Source organism: Squalius cephalus, assembly GCF_949319135.1.
Source record: "Squalius cephalus genome assembly, chromosome: 3".
NCBI lineage: Eukaryota > Metazoa > Chordata > Actinopteri > Cypriniformes > Leuciscidae > Squalius > Squalius cephalus.
The window spans coordinates 21,482,327-21,505,147 of record NC_137124.1 but is presented as its reverse complement, the minus strand read 5'-3'; the positions used below and the strand labels follow the sequence as shown (position 1 = coordinate 21,505,147).

The window sequence follows — 22,821 nt, the reverse complement described above, 5'->3', positions numbered from 1 at the left end:
CACGTTTATTTCCATGGCCATTGGTTAAAATAAAATAAAAAATCAGTTGTAAGAAAGAATGTTTTTTTTAAAAAATGTAAAAAATGATTTCAGTCCTCCTGATGCTCTCTTGTATACTTTTCTTCTGTTCTGTGGGCTTCTAGCACTGACACGTAACAATTACGTGCCAGCTTTGCAGGTCATGCATTCTGCTTCACAAGGATCCCGACGAGACGAAAACACAGGAATTTCCTCTATAAATCGTCTGTGAATTTACATTTGGGCTTTTTTTACGCTGTTCAGGAGCCATGTGCCACTGTTGACAAGCAAGTCGTGGTGCTGAGGGTAATGACTGAGATGCAGTTTGACCAACGTTTACGTTACGTACATGACCGAACGTCAAATGGTGGCGTGCGAGAAGGCGCGGGACCTAAATCAATGCTAAAACTTAGCGTTCATGTAAACACTACGTTCAGATTCATCAATCGGAATGAATTCAGTCCGATTGAAACAAAAGGTGTGCATGTGAACATAATGAATTGCGACTGTAGAAAGCAAAAGTCGAATCCCTGATATTTTGGGCGATCTAGAAATCGCGGCCGGACGCATTTTTTTAGGTCCAAAAAGAGGACATGTCCGGGAAAAGGGAAACAGAGGACGTATGGTCTCCCGAGTCCCTAGAAATCATGTGCCCTCTAGTGGTGAACAGGTGAAGTATGAAAATGCTATTAAAGGGATAGACTTTCCTATAAGAATCATTGTTCTAAAAATATTTCTTAGTTAAAAATCTATTTGACTTGCTAAATGTTTCAGTAGATGTCATGACGTTGAGAGTGTTCTGCTGAATATCACACTGATGATGCAGTAAGTTTTATAAACGCAATGTGCTGTGCTTTGTTGAGTCACATCACGCATGTTTCATGCCTTTGGCAGTGCAATCTATAGTTTCACTGGATAGACCACAGTTCAGACAAAATGTCCTGTACTACCCCTGAGCACTGCCTCCACTTCACAGCAACACATGCAGAGGCGATAATTTACTTGTGTCTCTTGTGAAAGATGAGGTTGGTGTTGCATAACTGAGAAGTTTGCACTGTGTATAATAAATGGTCAGGTGTTCACAGGGAGATGCTCTCGTAGATGAATGCGAATGTTGTAGCAATTATTGGAGCCAGAATGACTAGAACATTATTTTTTTTCTTTTTCTTTGCTCTGTCATTCTTTTACCAGTTCTAGTCTTAGTATGGCTAGATTGAGCTGCTGAAAAGACCAGCTTTTATGATAGATTGAAACCAGGCATGCATAATCAGATGATATTTGGTCATTATGTGAATATCAACATTGGTTTGACAGAATAACACAACAGGCTGGTTAGGTATACCATGGTGCAGTGTCATTCTCCATTGACCACTTTTAAAAATAGCTGTGTGTTTTGATGAAATAAACCAATTTACTAGTAAAATATAAATCTCAGATATTTAGTTATTTCATGATTATTTCACATATTTATGAAAACGTTTCTCGAATTAAGTGCGTATAAGCAAAGATCAGCAGTTATTATGTGTCTTCAAATATTTTTTGTATTTTTACAAGTTTTAAATTCCACAATTTTCCTTGTGTATTATTTAAATAAAAGTGTATAATGAGAATATAGAATTTGTAATTATTTTTTGTTTATTACATGGCTTGGCTGAATTCCAATGTAGAATGCGGTCTGTTATTTCTTGATAACAGACCGCTGCGAAGTATAACAGACCGTTGCCATGAAAAACAGCGCGTTGCTATGGACGCGGAACGGACTATTTTCTTTGGCGGAAGCAATACAATCGTTTTTAAATCAATAAACTCCTTTTTAAATCAATAATTCGTGGCAAATTATTTATTTATTTTGTAGGTAGCCATGTAATAAGCGGGATAATGTATAGAGAGGCGGTCGTTATAGCGAATAACAACCCCGACAGGCTGAATGTCGTTGTTATTCGCTATAACGACCGCCTCTCTATACATTATCCCTTACATATCAGTCTATCTTAGATTATAGCATACATTTCCATGCTAGTTCAGACTTGTTATAGTAGCCTAGCTAGTGTTGATTTGGTGCTGTTCACCAGCAGGACGAAGTGTTGTAGATCGATCTGCTTGATCTTTCTGGTTGAGAGACTGCTAAATAAGGAAACCAGAATCCAAAACACATTGTATAGGCCTACTCTCTTTTCAGTGGAGTGTTTTATGTTTTTGGTTCTTGCTATGGGCAACTACGTAATTAGTGTCTCATTGGAAAAGACTGTCTCTTCTATCTTCCATCTCTGTTTATCGCTCTCTTCATTTGCAAAGGCAGAGTAACATTGATGATTTGATTGAATCTCTGCCATGCCACGAGAATCCCCACCCGATTGATCTTAGAGCGAGTCCACAGCAGCAGAGGTGCATAGGGGTGAGAAATCACCCCACAAACAGTGCCATTTCACAAACTCAGCAGGGTCTCAGGAAGCTGCGGTGCTTTTGCACGCGCACAGGATAGGGAGCAGTACAAAATGGACAGTAGTTCATTTTAATGTGTGTTTTGACACATTACAAGCATGCGCTCAGAAGGATTTGTTCTTTCTGTATGTGCTTCATGTCAAACTCTGCATGTGAGAGAGAAGTTGGGAGGTATATTCGTCAAGGATCGCAGAAACCTTAGGAGGTCAAAAATATTCTCAGAGAAATTGCCATAAATGCCCTTAATTAGATTTAATTAGAGATTGGATAGAAGCAAGACAGCAAGAGGACAGAAGCGATCCCTCAATCTCTGTGTATCTGTAAATGGCTGTGGTGAAAGTAGGCCAGTGTTTCTGTTATTATGGCCCACAGATCTTTCATGCCTTTGATGCAGGGCAGCTCATTGTGGGCAGCATTTCATGTTGTTTTTTCTCAGATCTGCACCAGACACGTGCATTTGTTCTCTCACTTACTAATAAGGTCTCATTTGTAATGGCGCTGGCCTTTTTGGAGCCAGAGACTTAGTGGCCTTATTTTCACCTATAAACAGAGGTAGGCGATTGAACTCATGGACCCTGCAGCTCTGGTTGTGCTGAACTTATTACGAGTCTCTCTCTGTCAGTCTGTGTTCTTTCTGCCTCAGAAGTCACTCTCTCGCATATTTGTCTGCGCACTCTGGCTTTCAGCCATCCAACAAGTAATATTGTGTTTTCTCTTTTTGCTGTGTGAGCTGCTCTTGCTTGCTAGCTTGTCTCAGTCACACACACGCATACACATCTAGGGATGCCGGAGGGTCAGCTTCCACTTTAATCTAGGAAATAATTCCATTTCCCATTAGCGTAATTAATTGGGAGCTTACTGCAGCACGAAAATGTAGAGGACCAATGTGTGCTCAACGTGTGGTCTTTGTGTGTGTGTGTACAGAGCGCTGATATAGTGTTATGGATGGCTGATTAGCATAGTCGTTATAAAATTATTGCCTCATGCTTGACATGACTGACAACGTGAATAACTGTTCTCCAGGTTCCTTTGGGTGTAAAGCAAATGGTGTTTTCCAGATTACTGTACGCTGATACAAATTCTGTTTTCATTGTTTGGCGAAAGTAATGTAATTTATTAATAAAATATTGAGACAAATATGCTGTTGAAGAGTAATGTTTTTTCTCTGGTCATTATTTCTTCCTAAAATATAAAGGGAGCTCTCTACGTTCATGTATAAATAAACGTTTATACAGTACTGTTTGTGAAAACGAACAACATGTCTCGTTTTAAAATTAAATATTCAGCTTCTTTTGTCATTTGTATTGTAGTCTACTAAACCAAAAGAAATTCTGAAAATATTATATGGAAAATATTTTTTTTCTAACCACTGGTAGAGTAATGTGTTAGGTATGTACAGTGTACACCCGAAGAGAGCATTTTCAGTTCAGTTCAATTTAATTCCCTTGTATCTCGCCACCCTATGTTTGTGCAGGTAATTTTTCCTTTCAGCTTACTTTCTGAAGTAGTTTGTTTTTCTTTTTTTTTATTGATACATAAGGGGAAGAATTTGAAGAACTTTACATTCTAAAAATACTTAAAGGGTTAGTTCACCCAAAAATGAAAATTCTGTCAGTAATTACTCACCCTCATGTTGTTCCAACCGCGTAAGACCTTCGTTCATCTTCGGAACACAAATTAAGATATTTTTGATGAAATCTGAGCTATGTCTCACTCCTCCATAGGCTGCTATGTGACCGAAACTTGCTGGCCCAGAAAAGTTATTAAAGAGATCGTTAATATAGTCCAAGTGACTCCAGTGGCTCAATCTTAAGTATATCAAGCGACGAGAATACTTTTTGTGCGCAAAAACAAACAAAAATAACGACTTTATTCCACTTTTCATTTCCTTCTCTCTGGGCCTCGTAGTGTTTTTGCGCTGCGCGTCTGTGTTGCACGTCATCACGCATCACACACATGACCGGCGTCGGCCAATAGTGAGCCTACGTGGTGACGTGTAACACAGACGCGCTGCGCAAAAAGACTACGCGAACCAATTAGAGGCCCAGAGAGAAGGAAATGAAAAGTGGAATAAAGTCGTTATTTTTGTTTGTTTTTGCGCACAAAAAGTATTCTCGTCGCTTGATATACTTAAGATTGAGCCACTGGAGTCACTTGGACTATATTAACGATCTCTTTGATGACTTTTCTGGGCCAGCAAGTTTCGGTCACATAGCAGCCTATGGAGGAGTGAGACATGGCTCAGATTTCATCAAAAATATCTTAATTTGTGTTCCGAAGATGAACGAAGGTCTTACACGGTTGGAACAACATGAGGGTGAGTAATTACTGACAGAATTTTCATTTTTGGGTGAACTAACCCTTTAATTCTTTAATTTAATTTCATTCTAAATAATCCAAAAATTGCCTTTGAATGAAAAGAAAGTGAATTCAATCGATTGGGTTAGTTTCTTTGTCTCTTTATTTTCTTCATTTGATTTGTTTGTTGTTTTTTCATTTAACCCCCAGACCTCTCAACCTAGAGTTGAATCATCAGCTCTGACTCTATTTCTCTCCTCCTCTCACTCACTAATTAGAGAAGCCTGTGTCCGTGGAGCTGAGCTGTGGTGCTGGTCCGGTCCATGTGGTTCTGGAGCCTGATCACCCTCTGCTGCTGGACTGCCATCTGGGGGCCAGTGAGCCCCCCCTCAACGTGACCTGGCTGCGGGATGGAGCGGTGCTCTCTGAGAGCCAGACCATCCGGCCTTTGCCCAACGGATCCCTGCTTATCTCGCCATCCTCCACGGATGGCCAGGCTCCAGTGGGTGTGGAGGGTGGATACAGCTGTCTAAGTACCAGCTCGACAGGAGCCCTGACCAGCCGGGCTCTCACCCTGCATCTCGCCAGTGAGTATGAACACTTTTGACTCTGATTTATCTCCAACTCACAGCAGCTGTGAGTCAAAGAGAGATCAAAGAGCCAGATCATTTCAAACTTTAGAGGCTAGCCAATGTTTAGGTTTTCGGTTGTATTTAATCTGCATCATCCGTAAAGCATCACATTCCAAATTACCGTGTACACATATCTGATAAGCATCATCATCTTGTGCTCTGTGCCTGTATGTAAGGAAATAGCTGTCTATATCAGCAGGTATCAATAGTCTATATTCGTCATTCAAAAATAGGAAACCGAAACTAGGACTGCAGATATACAAACCATAAACAAAGCAGCGTTTGCTTACCATTTTGAATATTAATCATGCTGATCACTTTCCTCATTCCAGATGGCTCATGTTGTGATGAAAATTTTAGCGTATTGGAATGATAAGATGATGTAAAATTAGAACAGCCTTCAGTCTGTGCCGTCTTGACTTCTTTGCTCTCTTTCATCACTTTCTCTTTTATTCTCGTGCACACACTCGTTCGCTAAACTGAACAGCCAATCAGAGCAATCTCTCACTGACAGCTCCCACCGACTAGAGACAACGTGTGGAAAAAGTAGCACGACGGACGCTCACTGATTGCCCGATGTTGTCTGACCATTGGCTTGGTGTGTCACGGCCCTTAAAAAGAGTAAATGCATTCAAAAGATTTTGAAAAGTATTATATCAGGGGTGCCCAATCCTGCTCCTGCCGATCGACTGTCCTGCACAGTTCATCTCCAACCCTAATCAAACACACCTGCCTTTAATTTTCAAGTGATCCTGAAGACCTTAATTGGTTGCTTCAGATGTGTTTGATTAGGGTTGGAGATGATCTGTGCAGGACAGTCGTTCGGCAGGAGCAGGATTGGGCACCCCTGTATTATATTATATTATGTCATGTTATATATTAACTCGTAGATACCATCCTCTCTCTTTGTCTCTCTCTTTCTGCCACATTCCACTTGGTGGTTGTCTTTGCTCGGCTGGAGCTGAGTGTTGTTCTCACCTGGTTAGCACAAGGACTCGATTGTGTTTACTGAAGCGCCTGAGGAGGGGGAAAGAGATCAGACTTCAGCCCCTTTATCTCTTTACCTCTTTTCTTTCTTTCTTTCTTTCTTTCTTTCTTTCTTTCTTTCTTTCTTTCTTTCTTTCTTTCTTTCTGTGTTCAAGGCAGCCCACTAGACGATAAAGACCATTTCCTTTCATTTTCCATTTCATGAGTTACGTTGGCCATGACTCTGTCGTCCTTCATTATTTCTGTTCATTCAATTTTGCTTTATTACTTTTATGTAGATAGTAATGATGCCTGGCATCTCTGCTGAAGACCCTGTTGGACATTGTGGTTTTAGTATAAGAGAGAGTGTGTCATGTTAGTCTAACATGAAAATTAGAAACCAAGGATAAGGATACACAAATTGACAAATTTACATTTTTTTTTTAATCTAAAAGGACAACAAACAGTAGTTCCTGAATTTTTATTATTGTTATTTTTCCTTTAATTTTCTTGGTGTTTTTTCTGTGTTGTGGAAGCAATTGTGGTGGGAAACTGGATATGGATATTAGAGACTGAATATGAGGCTACATAAATAACATATTGACATTATTATTCATCATAAAAGGACAAAAATTGTTCCTGAATTTATCATTTCATTTTATGTAAAAATAATGGCGGCTTTTAACACACTCGCACCAATGCAAGTAAAACAAGTAAGAGATACTATAGATAGATAGACATTTCTTGAATCTTTACTGTAAATCTTTGTCGCCGTATATTGAGAATGAGACCGGAACATAGAGATATGGAAACTGGACAGTACTGGGACTGGAGACAGTCCAAACAGAGAGACCATTTCCTCCATTGAGAAATCAGTGCAATGAAGGTCTCTACCAGGTACATGGTTTTGTAATCAGTACATGGTTTTGTAATTTACCCCGTTTATCTGTCATTTCACTTATATTTATCATGATAATTATCTTACTCACTTGGTAGTGACAGTGGCAGAATTAAGGGGTCCTCATTTAAATAGTTTTGTCTCCATATCCTACTTTTTTGTGGTTATGAAATGTCATTTTCTCTCAGTGGCTGAATATTTCTCATTATTTTTGAATAGCTTTAAGTTCAGATGCTCACACCTACACATAACCATACTACTGGTGTGTGCTTCAGTAAATATCCCATGTTTTTTTGTAAAGTGTGTTTGCTTTAGACCACATGCTGTGTACAAGTCAAAAATATCTAGTGTTAATGTTTAACGGGTCTCAGCCAAGCAGGCTGCACTACCTGCGGAGTTGTTATGAACGCCGCAATGCTTCATGTGTGAGCTTTTTTAGGAACTTTTAGATTTTAACTGTCGAATCTGATTGGCTCTTTTCAGCCATGCGATATTTGGGCAGTAACAGTACTCTAACCGTTTCATCGTTTGTATCATTCCGCCTTTACTCTACATAATACAACAAGATTCAATGAAGCGACTCAATGTTCCTTCGTTACTAGTTCTAAAGTGACGTTTTAGAAGTAGTAACGGAGGCTCTGGCTCAACTGTCAAACTGTCAACTTGAGATTTGAATCCATGGCGGAAGGATGTAGTTCTGCACAAAAGAGGGTTTTTAAAGACACTCCGTTGTTGTTTCTTATTTACTCACGTGTGCCGGCGAACTGTTGTATAAATGCAATATCACGCTTGTAGCTGTGCGATATGGCTGTATATCAGCATGCTGTGATTACCTAAGGCACGAGGCCACGGCCGAATCACAGCCGTGCTGATACAGCCATATCGTACTGCTACTCGTATGATATTGCTCATGTATATAGATGAATTCTCCCCTGGGTGACCATAAATCACCTTAAGAGAAGCTTCAATAGGAAGCACTATCCCTAGAAAATGCAATGGTCCATTATAGATTATTGTTTTCTTAATAGATTAAATAAATAAAAATGTATTGCTAAGTTGTTTTTTTCTTTATATTCATTTTATTTAAAAGCAAAATGTTATTAAGAATTCAAAAAGAATCTAGGACATTTAGTGTTTAATTTAGGTTTAATGCAGATTTTGTTTGCTTAAGTGTTGACAGTTTTGGTTGTGAAGTTTGAGATCATAGTAACCCTTTACTATAAATTTGAATTATCATGCACTAACAATGAACAAGTTTTTGCAGCATTTAATAATAAAGGTAAAAGGGTACACTATGTAACAAAACTGCACGCATTTTGCAGAAGAACATTGTTTTGGTTGTGCTACGGCTCTGCATGACTGTGTGGATGAATATGATTATCCTACTGCTCATAAATCATTCAGGCTTAAAGTCCCCCTGTAGTCAATAATTGTATCCCTTAAAGTGCCCCATTATGGTTTTTCGAATATTCCCTTTCATGCAGTGTGTAATATAGCTGTTTGTAAAATTATTGTCTCCCAAAAGAAAGAATCGAGTCTAAACCGCCTTAGCGAGTCATTTGTTTCAAATCCTACTGCTTTACAGTTCTGTATACATTTGCATAATGCCCGCCTATGTTGTACGTTGTCCGTCCGGGTCATTTGACTGCTTCTCAAATCTCAATTAGGGAATTCAAGGCGAGATTCGAAAAATGCTTGCACTTGAAAGATAGTCAGTACTCAGTTTATTTGGACCAGCGTGCTCATCTGAATCACAACCTATAAGTATGAATAATTATTGATGTATACATTTTCTACCTGGTGTTCAAAATACGTAATTTTGTGTTTTATATTGTGTAAGTTTCCGGGTAACCGACTAACTCACGTTATTACTTACTGAAATACTTCTGCTAATCAGCTGTGGGCCACTTTACCTAAAACTGTGTCATTTAATGCAGATTGTCTGTCGTTCTTACCATGAGTGAAGATAAAGGATGGAGCAAGATTTGTTTTACAAAGTTACATCAGTCATTCACATTAGTGCTTGGCTAATGTATACGCTGTTATTGATAGAGTTCCCACATGTGCACCACAATAAATTAGAAATATACACATCGGTTTGTTGATGAACATAGTCTTGTTAATGCTGATGGTGAGAAATTACAGTTGCAACATCTCATAATGTACCTCAAACTGAGTAGTGTATCACTGAGAATCTTCCTGCTGAAGTCATCCTTACAATGGAGTTTCAGGTTGAATAACGTCTCCGGTTACTTTCGTAACCTCGGTTCCCTGAGAGGCGGGAACGAGACATTACGTCATACTGACGTATATGGGAACTCCTTCCTTCTCCATTTCCACTGAAATCTTATAGGCTAACGCTAGCTGGAGACAGCTGGCCAATTGACGCGAAACATGCAAATGCTGACCGGACCGCGGGCAGTATAAATAGCATGGGCGCGACAATAACGTCAGAATCAAGACTGAACGCTAGCACAGCTGATCAAACGGCGAGCACGGCGGCTGACGTATTGTCTCGTTCCCGCCTCTCAGGGAACCGAGGTTACGAAAGTAACCGGAGACGTTCCCTTTCAAGGCGGTCACTTCGACATTACGTCATACTGACGTATATGGGAACTGTATAGAATCCCGCCGTGAGCGCAGTGAAGATAAGCCCTGAACGGGGTAGCTACACTCCCACAAGAGACAACAGTTCTAAGCCAGCAGCGCCGCTAGGAGAACTCAAAACTGATAGGCGAAACTAGACCAAGAAACGTCTGCGCCGACCTTACCAAAGTTGCATATCCAATGCAATGAAGCGAAGACTGCACTGGACAGGGCAGCACAACACCATAAGCACTCAAGCACAAGAGTTAACACAGTGTCAACGGCATTAGCGGTGACAGCTGCATAACCTTATAGCCATACACAGAGTTAACAGTACATTGGAAACTACTGCGTAATGCGGAAACAGCTATGTAACATTATAGTCATAACACAGAGTTAGCAGCGATGGTAACTCTGCATAATGCAGACTACTGCACAGCTGGAGGTAACAGTTCCATGAGTACAAGAATAAAACTCACCGAACCCACGACGCTATAGGCGGTGCATCAAACTTGAAACCCTGGCGAACGTGTTCTGAGAAGACAGCCAGCATACCTAAATCCTGTAGGCATTAAGCCAACATTGAAAAGCGTCGAATTCAGTGAGAAAGTCTCTGTATAAAACAGCACGTCCTTAGTACCATCCACCAAGCACACAAACAGCTGGTCAGACTGCTGCCTAGTGATCCACGTACATCCGCAAAGCCCTTACAGGGCCAACAGCACTCTGAGCATGGGCATCATGCGAGGCTGACGGCTCAGCAGATAAGGCGGGCAGGGATCAATCTGTGCTCTGAATGGTGTAAGCGACTTCGGAACGTAGCTTGGTATTGGACGGAGAGTGACGCTGCAGTCACCAGGTCCGAGACAATGCAACATCATTCACTTAGAATGAGCGTAGGTCTCCAAGTGCTTCGCTGGGGTGAGAGCTGGGAGAGCTTTTCTCAGCACTTTGATAGTGTGAAGTGTCTTGCTCAACTATGGACCCAGCAGCGGACACACAAGAAGGTTCCACAGCTTGGGGCTGGGGTGCCAATCGTGCCGATTGCCTGTAGAAGCAGGACCTTCCTGAGGGGGATTGTCATGGGGGAGCCCCATAACTCTCTCAGGTCCGTGGACCGGAGAAACTGACACTCCCTTGTAGAACATAGCCGATGTTCTATAGCCGATGTACAGAAGTGCATTAATCAACACATAACCGAATGTACATAAACACAGTGCCAGTGGCCGTAGCGACAATAACTATGAATATACGCAGTTAGATAATAGCCCCATAATAGCATAGCACCTCAGTAAGTACACAAACACAGTCGTAGCCGTAGCTACAACTGTGAATATATGAGTTAGCACAGAATAGCCAGTTGCACTGAAGGAAACGGGGCAACATAACAGCGTAGCACATGCACGTAACAGCATAGGTCGCTGTAGCGCCAACTTAATATACGCAGTTAGCTCAGTATAGGCACTGAAGGATACGGGGCAACACCGCAGCATGAACACATCCATGTGTAATAAATGCAGCGCAGGTCGCCGTATTGACAGAGACTGTTGTTGTAAAGTTTTCTTTCATCGAAGCAGAGACCAGGAGACGTTTGGGATCACGTTCAACGGAAGTTATTCTTTATTGAGAATTCCGCTGTACGTGGCTGCAGGAATCCAACATAATCTAATCTAGCATAAATTTACATGGTGTCTTATAGGCATTTTAGGAGGAGGGACTTTTGAAGGTGGAGACAAATTCAAACAAAGCATGTAAATGAGTATACAGGTTAAGGAACCCGCCCCAGACCGGCAGTCTCAATCCAATCAGCATAACCACTCAAATGCATATGTGCTAATCCAATCAGCCAAACGATTCAACGTCTGGACTGTGGCTCTTGCTCCAAGAGCCATTAAAGACAATAGGTTAGCGTAGGGGTGGGCGATATCTCGATATTTACGATATATCGAGATATTTTTTAAACTCGATATGGATTTTGACATATCGTATATATCGATATATTGTTTATATTTAATTCTGATTTCGCCAATTTGCTTGTTTGCCTTCTCTGTGCTGTGCTCGCGCTCGCCCCCGCCCTCCTCCGCCTCCTTGCTTTTGTTCCCCCTCCCCTCGCGTGTTGTCTCATTCAACCAAGTCCCCCGAGTCCGGTCAGGCACATCAATCTTTCCCCGCCCAGCGAGTGCTTGAAGTGCGTCAGAAACAGCGCGCGCGCGCGATCAGTTGTTGTTGGTCATTTTTTGTGTAGCGTCGCCTCTCGCCGCATTGCTTTTGTTTGAGGGCGCACTCACACTTAAAATGCTCCCCTGTAGAAACGGGCCTGGCACGGTGAAAGTTTCCTGATTGTGACGGATGGCCGAATTTACATGACACATTATAAATTAGCATTAGCCTAAGTTACCTATTCTGCTATATACAGTGTCAAAAAGAAGAGAAGAGGATAAAGGTGGATAAAGACAGAGGTAAAGTGATGTAATGAATGAACAGTTTATCTAATTGCATAGTAGTAAGATACTGTAATTTAATGGCAGTTATTTTTACCTTAAACTTTATGCTAGCAGTTGTTCTGAGTTCTCCAGAGGCCCCAGACAGTGTGATTTTGTAACAATCATGTCAATTTTTAGATGCATTTTTATCACTTTTTTTAAAATGAATGTTTTACTCTACAGTTGTGCAGTTTTTGGGGGAATATATGGCTTTTTTTTTTATTTATTTGCCAAAATTAGTAGCCTAATGATATTTCTATACAGGTTTATTAAAAATAGTGCAATATGTATTATTTCTTCCTTTATTTTAGTTAAATTATTATTTTTGTATACAGGGATTTTTTTTTTTAAATGTCGCAGAAGCACTTTGTTCCTACATGAACTGCTTACCTATTTGCACGTCAATAAAAAAAGACTGTGGTATTTGGCATATTTGTTTTTGCAGTAGTTTTTGGGGGGTTATTTTTCCTGTAACGATATCGAGATATATTTTTTTGCTCCATATCGCCCAGCCCTAGGTTAGCGTCTCCGTGATCTGGCTCATTTAACTTACAAAGGATAAACAGGTCGGGCAGGAATATCTTGCTGTAAACTCAATAATCACTTTCTCAGTTTATATACTATATAAATTAAAACCTCAAATGCTAAAATCAGTATTCTTCACTGTGATGTTATGTAATGAAGCATATTTCAAATAGATTCTTAAATTTGGAATCCTTCACTGTGAATATGCACAGTTCAACTGGGATAGCTAGTTGCACTGAAAGATACAGGGCAACATGACAGCATAACACAAGTGCGTAAAGAATAGCGCATCCATGTACGTACATAAACGCAGCGTAAGTCGCCGTAGCGACAGAACTGTGTAGAGACAGAAACTGAGATGCACAGTTAGATTAGGATGGCTAGCTGCACTGAAGGAAACGGGGCAGCATTACAGCATAACACATCCGTGTACGTACATACATCCAGAAACTGTGAATATGCACGGATAGATTAGGATAGCTAGTTTTGCACTGAAGGAAACAGGGCAACAAATAGCAAAAACACGTCCTTGTATGTACATAAGTGCAGTGTAGTCGCCGTAGCGACAGAACTGTGAATATGCACAGTTAGATAGGATAGCTGGTTGTTGCACTATAGAGGGCAACATAACAGCATAACACAATAGTGTGCACATTTTAAACATCTGTGTGTATAATGCAGCGCAAGTCACCGAAGCGACCGAAACTGCATGAATATGCGCAGTTCAAACACAATGGTCAGTTACGTTGAAGGGCAACATAACAGCATAACGCTTCAGACTGTGTATACAACGGCAAAAATCATACACATAACAGTGTGTAGTGCGTACGTAACACAGCGTCAGTTGCATCGCACAATAACTGTGAATACGTAGTAATCAGAATAGCCAGTTGCACTGAAAAATACAGGGCAATATATAATGGCATAAATCCTAACTCATAACAGTGTGCGGTGTGTACGTACGTAACACAGCGTCAGTTGCATCACACAATAACTGTGAATACGTAGTAATCAGAATAGCCAGTTGCGCTGAAGGACACAGGGCAATATCGTGGCATAAGCATAACACACACATATCAGTGTACATAAACACAGCATCAGTGGCATCGCACAACAACTGTGAATACATAGTTGAATCAGAATAGCCAGTTGCACTGAAGGATACAGGGCAATTTATAGCGGCATAAATCATGAACACATATCAGTGTGCGGTGTGTAAGTAAACACAGCGTCATTTGCATCGCACAACAACTGTGAATACGTGGTAATCAGAATAGCCATTTTGCACTGAAGGAAACAGGGCAATATATAACGGCACAAATCATAGCACATATCAGTGTGCAGTGTGTACATAAACACAGCGTCAGTGGCGTAGCAACAACAACTGTGAATACGTAGTTAAATCAGAATGGCCAGTTGCACTGAAGGATACAGGGCAGCCTGACAACATAACCTGTAAGCACATCAGTAATGTTACGTAGGACCAGCGTCAACAGCATAAGCGGTAACGATTGCGCAACCCCGTAGTCAAGACTGACTAGAAGGGGGGTAAACACTTCCATTGTCAGAGCAGAGCGTCTAGAGGCAAGCCAGGGAAGGACCCACGTCTGGCGCGGCGCTCTCCGTGGCCCGTGTCGCCACATTCCCGGTCCCGCCCTCTGCCAACGGTGAACATCCGGTTCATACGGGTTCGGAGCCGATTTGGGGCTTAGCTGAATTTAGGCAGGGCGAGGTACCGACGAAGAGAGACATCGAGGAAGGCTGGACCGTAATAGAGACTCATAGCATCCGCACTTCCGCGCCTTTTAGACATGGAGCCATGGCCTTTGCCTCGTCTCTCTAGACGCGTGTCTTGTGCACGACTTACCATAGGACGTTGTGGAAGACGGAGTCTTTCTTGAAGTAGCCTGGCTGAGATACCGGGCAAAAGTATCCTTTTCAACGGAGCCTATCGCGTCGAGTCCTTCTAGCGAGCCCGCGAAGAGGACCGGAGTGGCGACGGGCAGCGTCAACTCGTCTTTGGGCGGGAGAGGGCCCACCAGCGGCCTGCTGGCGGCAGTGGGCCTCATCCCCGCTGATGCCCGGGTTATTCCCCTGAGGGCGCGCACTGGCAGACCGGCACATGCCTGTCGTCCGTGAGTGCGCCTCGGTTGATCCTTGTGAGGGTAGAGCGAGTCAATAGGACCCGCACATATCTGGCATGTAGTAGCAGCCATCGGATGCGGGGAGGAAACATGGTGAGTAACCTCTATTGCAACTTCCACGATGACTTTAGATAAGACTTCTAGCGTGAAGAAAGAGATTCTGACGTTATTGTCGCGCCCATGCTATTTATACTGCCCGCGGTCCGGTCAGCATTTGCATGTTTCGCGTCAATTGGCCAGCTGTCTCCAGCTGGCGTTAGCCTATAAGATTTCAGTGGAAATGGAGAAGGAAGGAGTTCCCATATACGTCAGTATGACGTAATGTCGAAGTGACCGCCTTGAAAGGGAACTACTTCTTCCAATGTATCATCATTGGACTCGTGATCGGATTGATATGGTAAAATCGATGTACTTCCTTGAAAATAAATATTAGTAGGCCTACGGTGTTTCAAAACCATAATGAAATGACCCAGTAGGTAATGATTTACAATGAATTCTGTTAAGAGATTGACATATGGCAATTATCTGTTCAATAAAATACCTTACTCACCTGTTGAATAATAAAAACACCATCTCCGTGTTCTTTTTTACAACATTTCAAATACCCCAGTACTCCCCATCTCTGAAAAGCCAATGTTGATTATTTTTTTAATATCAGCTCTGTCGCGTTATCTTTTTGGAGCAGAGACTCCTCTCTTTTTCGTTGTTTTTAGTTTGTTTTAAACGGGGGATTATCCAGAGGTTCGAGATTTATCATGCTTTATGTCCCTTTCTCACTTGCTGTGACAACTAATGCCTAGTTCACACTACAGGGTTTTAAGCCCGATTTGCAAGTTAACAGGCTCCCCAATCTTTATGTGTGAAATACTAAACATCGCATCAAAAGCGCTCGCTGACACCTCGCCGACGCCAGACAAATATCTAGCATGCTAAATATCTGGAGCTGTTGGCCGACTCGATTGCCTTTGGTGTCACGTGTCGCGACGAGCAACAGCCAATGATCAGCTTGTTATCACATTACACACAAGCCTTTTGTATTTGTAACCATCGTTGCCAAACCACAACACGAGCAGGCAGCTGCTTTTTCATCATAAACATTTTACTCACCTCCAACTCTCTCTGACAGACGATCCCTGCTGCCCGCGTGTGCTTATCCATCCTTTCACCCATATTCTTTTTTTCGGGTTTTTCGGGGTTCTAAACAGATCATTGCGCAAATAACTTTTTTTCTTCTTCTTTTTTGCACCGCCAATTTTGTCCCAGAGTCCATTTTCAAATAGACAACTATTTTGCGTCATTTCCCATTCCACTCCTCGCGTGTGTTTTCGTGACTAAACGTGGTTTGGGGACCAGGTTGTCAACTCGTGTAGTGTGTAACCCCTGTTGCAGAGCATTTACATAGTGTCGCGTAGTGTGAACACCACAACGACTTCAAGACTCCAGAGCAAGTCATGTAGTCTAAACAGCACAGCGATCTGCCGACGTTTAAAGTTGTGTAGTGTGAAGTTGAACTAGACATAACCTACACCAGTCCTACATCATACACGTATCGGAGCAACTTTTCTCATAATTTGCGGTAGCAGTGCACGAATATTAGAATTTTCGAATATTTGATCTGTAATTATTATTCGAAAAATAAAATACTATTCGAATTTTACTTTCTTTGCTTTGCTGGCCATAAATGCAGTGAATCCACGATAAATCCCAAGCACTTACTCACAGTTATAATTAAATGCACTGGGTAGCGCTGTGGAGCGTGTTAACAAGTTTGTGTTTGATTGTCGTCTGCCTCGCAAAGTTTAGAATTATTTAGATGAAAATGATCTTAATAAAGGATATTACAAAATGGAATTACTTTTAATCAAATTAATTAATGAAACTGAGTTATCATAATATCCCCAGCACAATGAGAAATCACTTGAAATCCAAACAGTCGAATCACTGCGTTCGTTCACTACTGCAGGTAAGCGCAGCTCGAGCATGTGGATTTTATTGTTTTTCTGAACATGAAACAATATAAACACGATATATGCTGACTCGTGTATGTTGTATTATAATTGGCACACTCTAAAAAACATTTCCTTTCGCGCTGCTTTTTGAGCTTGAGCTTCTTTATATTTTTTGTTCATTGTTTTAAACTAAAATAAAACCTTAAGATATAAGGTAGCCTAAGCTTGTTGTGTATATTGCCTAATCATAAGCTTAAGCTTGTTTAGAAATTGGTGACAAAAACGTAAAAAAAACTTCAACTTAAAAAAATTCAGTTTTTCTCTTTTTAAACGTCATTTAAATAAACAAATATTCAATTCTTATGAGCCCAAATATTCGAATACAATATTTTAGAAAAATGCCCATCCCTAATTTACGGTTATGCCGAGACATGCACTGGCGAGTGGCGCATATTTACCGGTGAAAACCATAGCGCTAGGTCTAAATACCATGAATCAGGGTAAGACAAAAACACGTATTGACTCATTATTTCAATTTTGTTAATTTTGAACTAAACAAAGTTACATGGTGTACCTTTAATGTGAATATCTAAATATACTATTGTTCATTCACAATTATCCATAATACACACAATTCATACATTTTTAACATTTCAAATTGTATAAATTATCAGTTGTCACACAAATGAAATGTTAAAAATGTATTAATGTATGTTGAAATTAACATTAACCAAGAAATTAACATTAACCATTAGTTTGAATAATGAAGTATCCTCTGGCTTGTTCTATGTGTGAGTTGTTCTGTGGGCTTATAAGCGGTGTGAGTCTGGCAGATGTAGCAGATCAAAGTGAGAGTATTTTCAAAGCTCAGAGGCACTGGAGCAGAGGTCAGGGGCCCCGCTCTCTCTACTCCCACCATGTGGCTACATCTTGTGCTTATTCAATGAAAAGTGAATGCATTCACTGATTCACTTTTTTTTTCATGTTGCTTTCTGCTCCTTTTCTCTTGGCCACACTCTGCTCTCTCTGTCTTCCTCAGGCTTGTCCCGTATTCTTCAGGATCCTGAGCCTCAGGTTGTGCCTGTAGGTGGCACTGCCCGGTTTGAGTGCTATGCAGATGGCTTGCCCACTCCAAGTATCACCTGGGAGAAGGACCAGGCACCTCTACCTGCAGAACCTCTAGACCCATCCAGGTAAGTAATCTTGGCATAAGTTTTGGAATGTATAATTCCCTTTTTGTCATACTTTATTCAAGTATGACAATGTTTGCACTGAGGACCCCATGGCAAGCGCAAAGCTAGTCCAACATGGGAGCTAATTTTTTTGTTAAAAATAAGGCTGCGCAATTGACCTTTCGCCGGCCCCTCCCCCAAAACGGCCATTGTCCAATCACACATCATAGCAACCGTTACTATGTGAGCAGGTCCGACAAACATTAGCAAGATGGTGAAGCGTGCGCCCATGGCGTTTGTAAATCGGACACTACATACCCCGAGAGATTGTCTGGAGGAGTTGTGGTCTTTCCATTCCCAAAGCCGAAAACACAACGTGAGCGGTGCCTACAATGGATAAAACAGTGTGGACGGCCCCAATCCCAGTTAAATGTGTCGAACATTACGAAGCATAAACGTCTGCTGGCTGTGGTATCGATGGCTACTTAAAGTTTTTTTTGTTTTGTTTTTCTGATCTGAAAAACTATCCTATCTGTTACTCAAAAAACATAATATTGTCTGAACCGCGAGTTTTATGATCCGTTGCCCCACTAATAAATATTATGGTCTCAACCGCGCTTTTTGTGATCTGTTGTCCCCCTAATAAATATTATGGTAAGTGCATTATGAAAGACAATCAATGAAAGTTATTTAGATGCAAATTAAGGCTATGTCTGGTTAAACAGTTATTGTGTGATTTCGTTTATTGTGCTTTGTCAACTTGAAGCATGAATTTGAGAAAGAAAATCATTTTTGGAAGAAAATGCACCACATACTTTTGTCAATGATATAGGCCTAAGTTATAGCTAAAATATTGTAAAAGCTTTCAGTTCACCTGCCTAATTGTAGTTGAAAAGTCAAATTAAGCTTGATTAATGATATACTGTGACTGATCAAATAAACTACAGCATCGGGAATATAACTCCCATGTGTTTTGCAGCATTTAAAATTTTAGTCATAGTGTTATGCGAAAAAACACACATAAGAAATTATTGCTGACAGCACTTTTATTTTCAGAGACAGTTTTTTCTTTCACACAAAAACACAACAGTAAGTGTCTTACAATGCTTTTAAACACTTGTTTCCTTGTTCTTTGCCATAATCACAAATGATGTGTATGAACACCGGTAAGCATTAGCCTCGATAGAGACGTAGATAGTAGTCGTGTCTCCTCCATTGTGTATTTTTATATTAGAATATTTCCCTCCACTGCATACTGTAACCCTTTTTGCCTCAATCTGGAGGATATCGCGGAGGTATTGCTCCAAAAAAGGTCACTGACACGCACGGGTATACCTTTTTCCGTCATGGCAATCTGTCGCGCTGGTCGTGTTTGACCATTTGTTTGTCGGACGTAGCAACAGTAACTAAGGGGGGCGGGGCTCGGCGAAAGGTCAATTAGGCCTATTGGAAAAAAATATAGATATTACTAATAATACACTACCGTAGGGGTGTGTGATATATATCGTCTGCGATATCGTAATTGTTGTTTTAACGATGTGTGATTTGACATTATCGAGTATAGCCTATCCGTCACACACACCCAGAGAGTGCATGCATACTCTATGTGATGTAGTCTTGTAGATTAGACTAGTGCGGGTGCGCATTTAGAGTGCATGCTTTTACTGCGTGATTTAGTCTTTATTTATATCATTTAGTAATAAATATCACAAGAGTGCAGTTTTTCTCCAAATATCAGCATGATTACAAATGTGAGATTGATTTTATACAAGTTTAAGAAACAAGAAGTTAAAGTAATACTAAGGAACATTTTTTACCTTAAAATAATGTTTCCAAAATCGTATCAGTGGTTCCTCAAGTCATAACAGGGTGATAGGCCCTTCTGGATTCGCTTTGCAGCCCTATATCTGCTATAACCACACTATGCAATTTTGCCAAACCGGGTCGCGTTTCTGTAGTTCGAATGAGACATAAGAAAACTACAAATTTGACTTGCTTTACGTCAAGCGTTACAATAGTCATTATTTAGTTTTTCTTTGTTTCTGATGTCGCAATACATCATACTTTCATGAAATCATGCATCATACTCTACCTTGTCTGTGGACATCGTTCATTCCAAAGCCGGTGCTGGATAAACAGTGGGCGTGTGTGCGACAGTCGGCTGCGGTGGGCTAAATGATTTACGACAGCGGTAATGGACAATTCCGCTTCCAACCTGTAGGGCGACCGAAGAGGAAAAGTTCCTTAAGTGTTGCTTTAATATTAAGTGACTTACATTTTAGACACCATATTGCCTGTTTTTGCTCCATTTCGCCAATGAAAATAGTTCAAAGCAGTCACACACGGCGGTGTTTCCTTACTGAGGGAATCAGCTTTTTGAATTAATCAGTTGACTAGGATAGATTAAGGTAGTCAAATGCTGCTTTCCTTTCCTGAATGAATCGGTTGAATCTCAATGATTCGCTCATTAACAGTGACTTGCTGCCACCTACTGGCGGTTTCAATTTCACATTTAAAGTATCTTTTCTTGTATTAAATCATTTTAAATATCAATATTCAGTATTCAATATTGCAAAGATGAATTTTGTTAATACTTATTTCATTTGATTGGTAACAGCCCTAGTGTGTCTTATTTTTATAATTGAATTTGATTAAATTTATGAAATTGACACAAAAGATGATGTATGCATATAATAATTTCTGTCACTGCTGTGAACTGAGCACCACACAGAGTATGAAGAATATCAAAAACTTTAGGAGTCGGCTGTCCCACGACAGTCCTAAACCTGCCGAAGTACCAACACAATAAACACACAGCAAAATATAATCTAATAATCGTTATCGAGAAAATCCAAGAAAATATCGAGATATAATTTTTTGTCAATATCGCACACCCCTACACTACCAGGGTCGGCAAGATTTTTTTATGGTGTGTTCCATTTATTTGATCAATAGCACAGTGAAATATCTATAAATGTCACTTGTCCAGCCTTATCTTAAAAGTACAAAATTGCCAGGTAGTTTTCTATTCATGCCATAACTGTAGTACTGATATTTAAACAATATCCTAACAGATTATGGCCTGTGGTAAAGTTAGAAGCTCCCCAGCTCCCCCAGTTATGTCTTGTCTATAGAGAATAGTTTCCTTGTGGTGTGTCCAGTGGTGAAAACTCATTAGCAGAGGTGGGGGACTCGAGTCACATGACTTGACTCGAGTCTGACTTAAGTCGCAAATTTTAGGACTTGCTCGAGACATTACTGTGGCTATAATGAACGGGCTGCGAGTGCGATGTCAAGATTGCAGTGCTGAAATATGTTGCGTGGATGTGTGTGAGAGAGAGGCGTGGGCGCGATCGAACAGTGGAAACATAAAAACATACTCTGTCATTTAGTTCATAGTACAGGACATCATTCAAACTGCAAAGTGTTTACTTATATTTGTGTACACTCGCAATAAAACACAACCTTGTGCTTTTGCCAAACTGTAAACTTTTTTTTGCAATCGTACACTGTCTAATAATTGGTCTTCAGTGTTAGACTTTGAGTGAAAAGCCTATGGATAGTTTTTGGGGATGCACATAAAAGATTGTATACACCTTCACACACACAAATAAAAAAATTCATACAGACTTGCGAACCTAACCATGCATCCACAAATAAACAAAACAAAACAAACAAAAAATGAATAAAAACCTTGAACTTTCAAGCACAACCATGCACATGCAAACACAAAAATTCAGTCTTCACTCATACAGATGCACACACATTCACTCACAAATATTAATCACTTCTCAAATCACATATAAAACCGGTCAAACTCAACCATGCACATGCAAACAATACACTCTTCACTCATACATATGCACACACATTCACTCACATTCACTCACTTTAATCATACTAAATCAAATAACCTCTCTTTCTCTTTCCTTTAAAAAAAAAAAGAGAAGGAAATATCTAACTTAATATTCAGTGAGGAAAATAAGTATTTGAACACCCTGCTATTTTGCAAGTTCTCCCACTTGGAAATCATGGAGGGGTCTGAAATTGTCATCGTAGGTGCATGTCCACTGTGAGAGACATAATCTAAAAAAAAAAAAATCCAGAAATCACAATATATGATTTTTTAACTATTTATTTGTATGATACAGCTGCAAATAAGTATTTGAACATCTGTCTATCAGCTAGAATTCTGACCCTCAAAGACCTGTTAGTCTGCCTTTAAAATGTCCACCTCCACTCCATTTATTATCCTAAATTAGATGCACCTGTTTGAGGTCGTTAGCTGCATAAAGACACCTGTCCACCCCATACAATCAGTAAGAATCCAACTACTAACATGGCCAAGACCAAAGAGCTGTCCAAAGACACTAGAGACAAAATTGTACACCTCCACAAGGCTGGAAAGGGCTACGGGGAAATTGCCAAGCAGCTTGGTGAAAAAAGGTCCACTGTTGGAGCAATCATTAGAAAATGGAAGAAGCTAAACATGTCTGTCAATCTCCCTCGGACTGGGGCTCCATGCAAGATCTCACCTCGTGGGGTCTCAATGATCCTAAGAAAGGTGAGAAATCAGCCCAGAACTACACGGGAGGAGCTGGTCAATGACCTGAAAAGAGCTGGGACCACCGTTTCCAAGGTTACTGTTGGTAATACACTAAGACATCATGGTTTGAAATCATGCATGGCACGGAAGGTTCCCCTGCTT

At 40.6% G+C, this 22,821-nt stretch overlaps 1 protein-coding gene across 1 annotated transcript in view; it reads left to right on the top strand.

Annotated features, from left to right (window-relative positions):
• igdcc4 (immunoglobulin superfamily, DCC subclass, member 4) overlaps window positions 1-22,821 on the top strand; it is an 89,944-nt gene that overhangs the window by 26,517 nt on the left and 40,606 nt on the right. Inside the window, exons 2-3 of the mRNA XM_079866892.1 lie at window positions 5,037-5,345; window positions 17,981-18,134. Coding sequence (XP_079723018.1) covers window positions 5,037-5,345; window positions 17,981-18,134 — 463 coding nt within the window. The remainder of the gene's footprint in view (window positions 1-5,036; window positions 5,346-17,980; window positions 18,135-22,821) is intronic.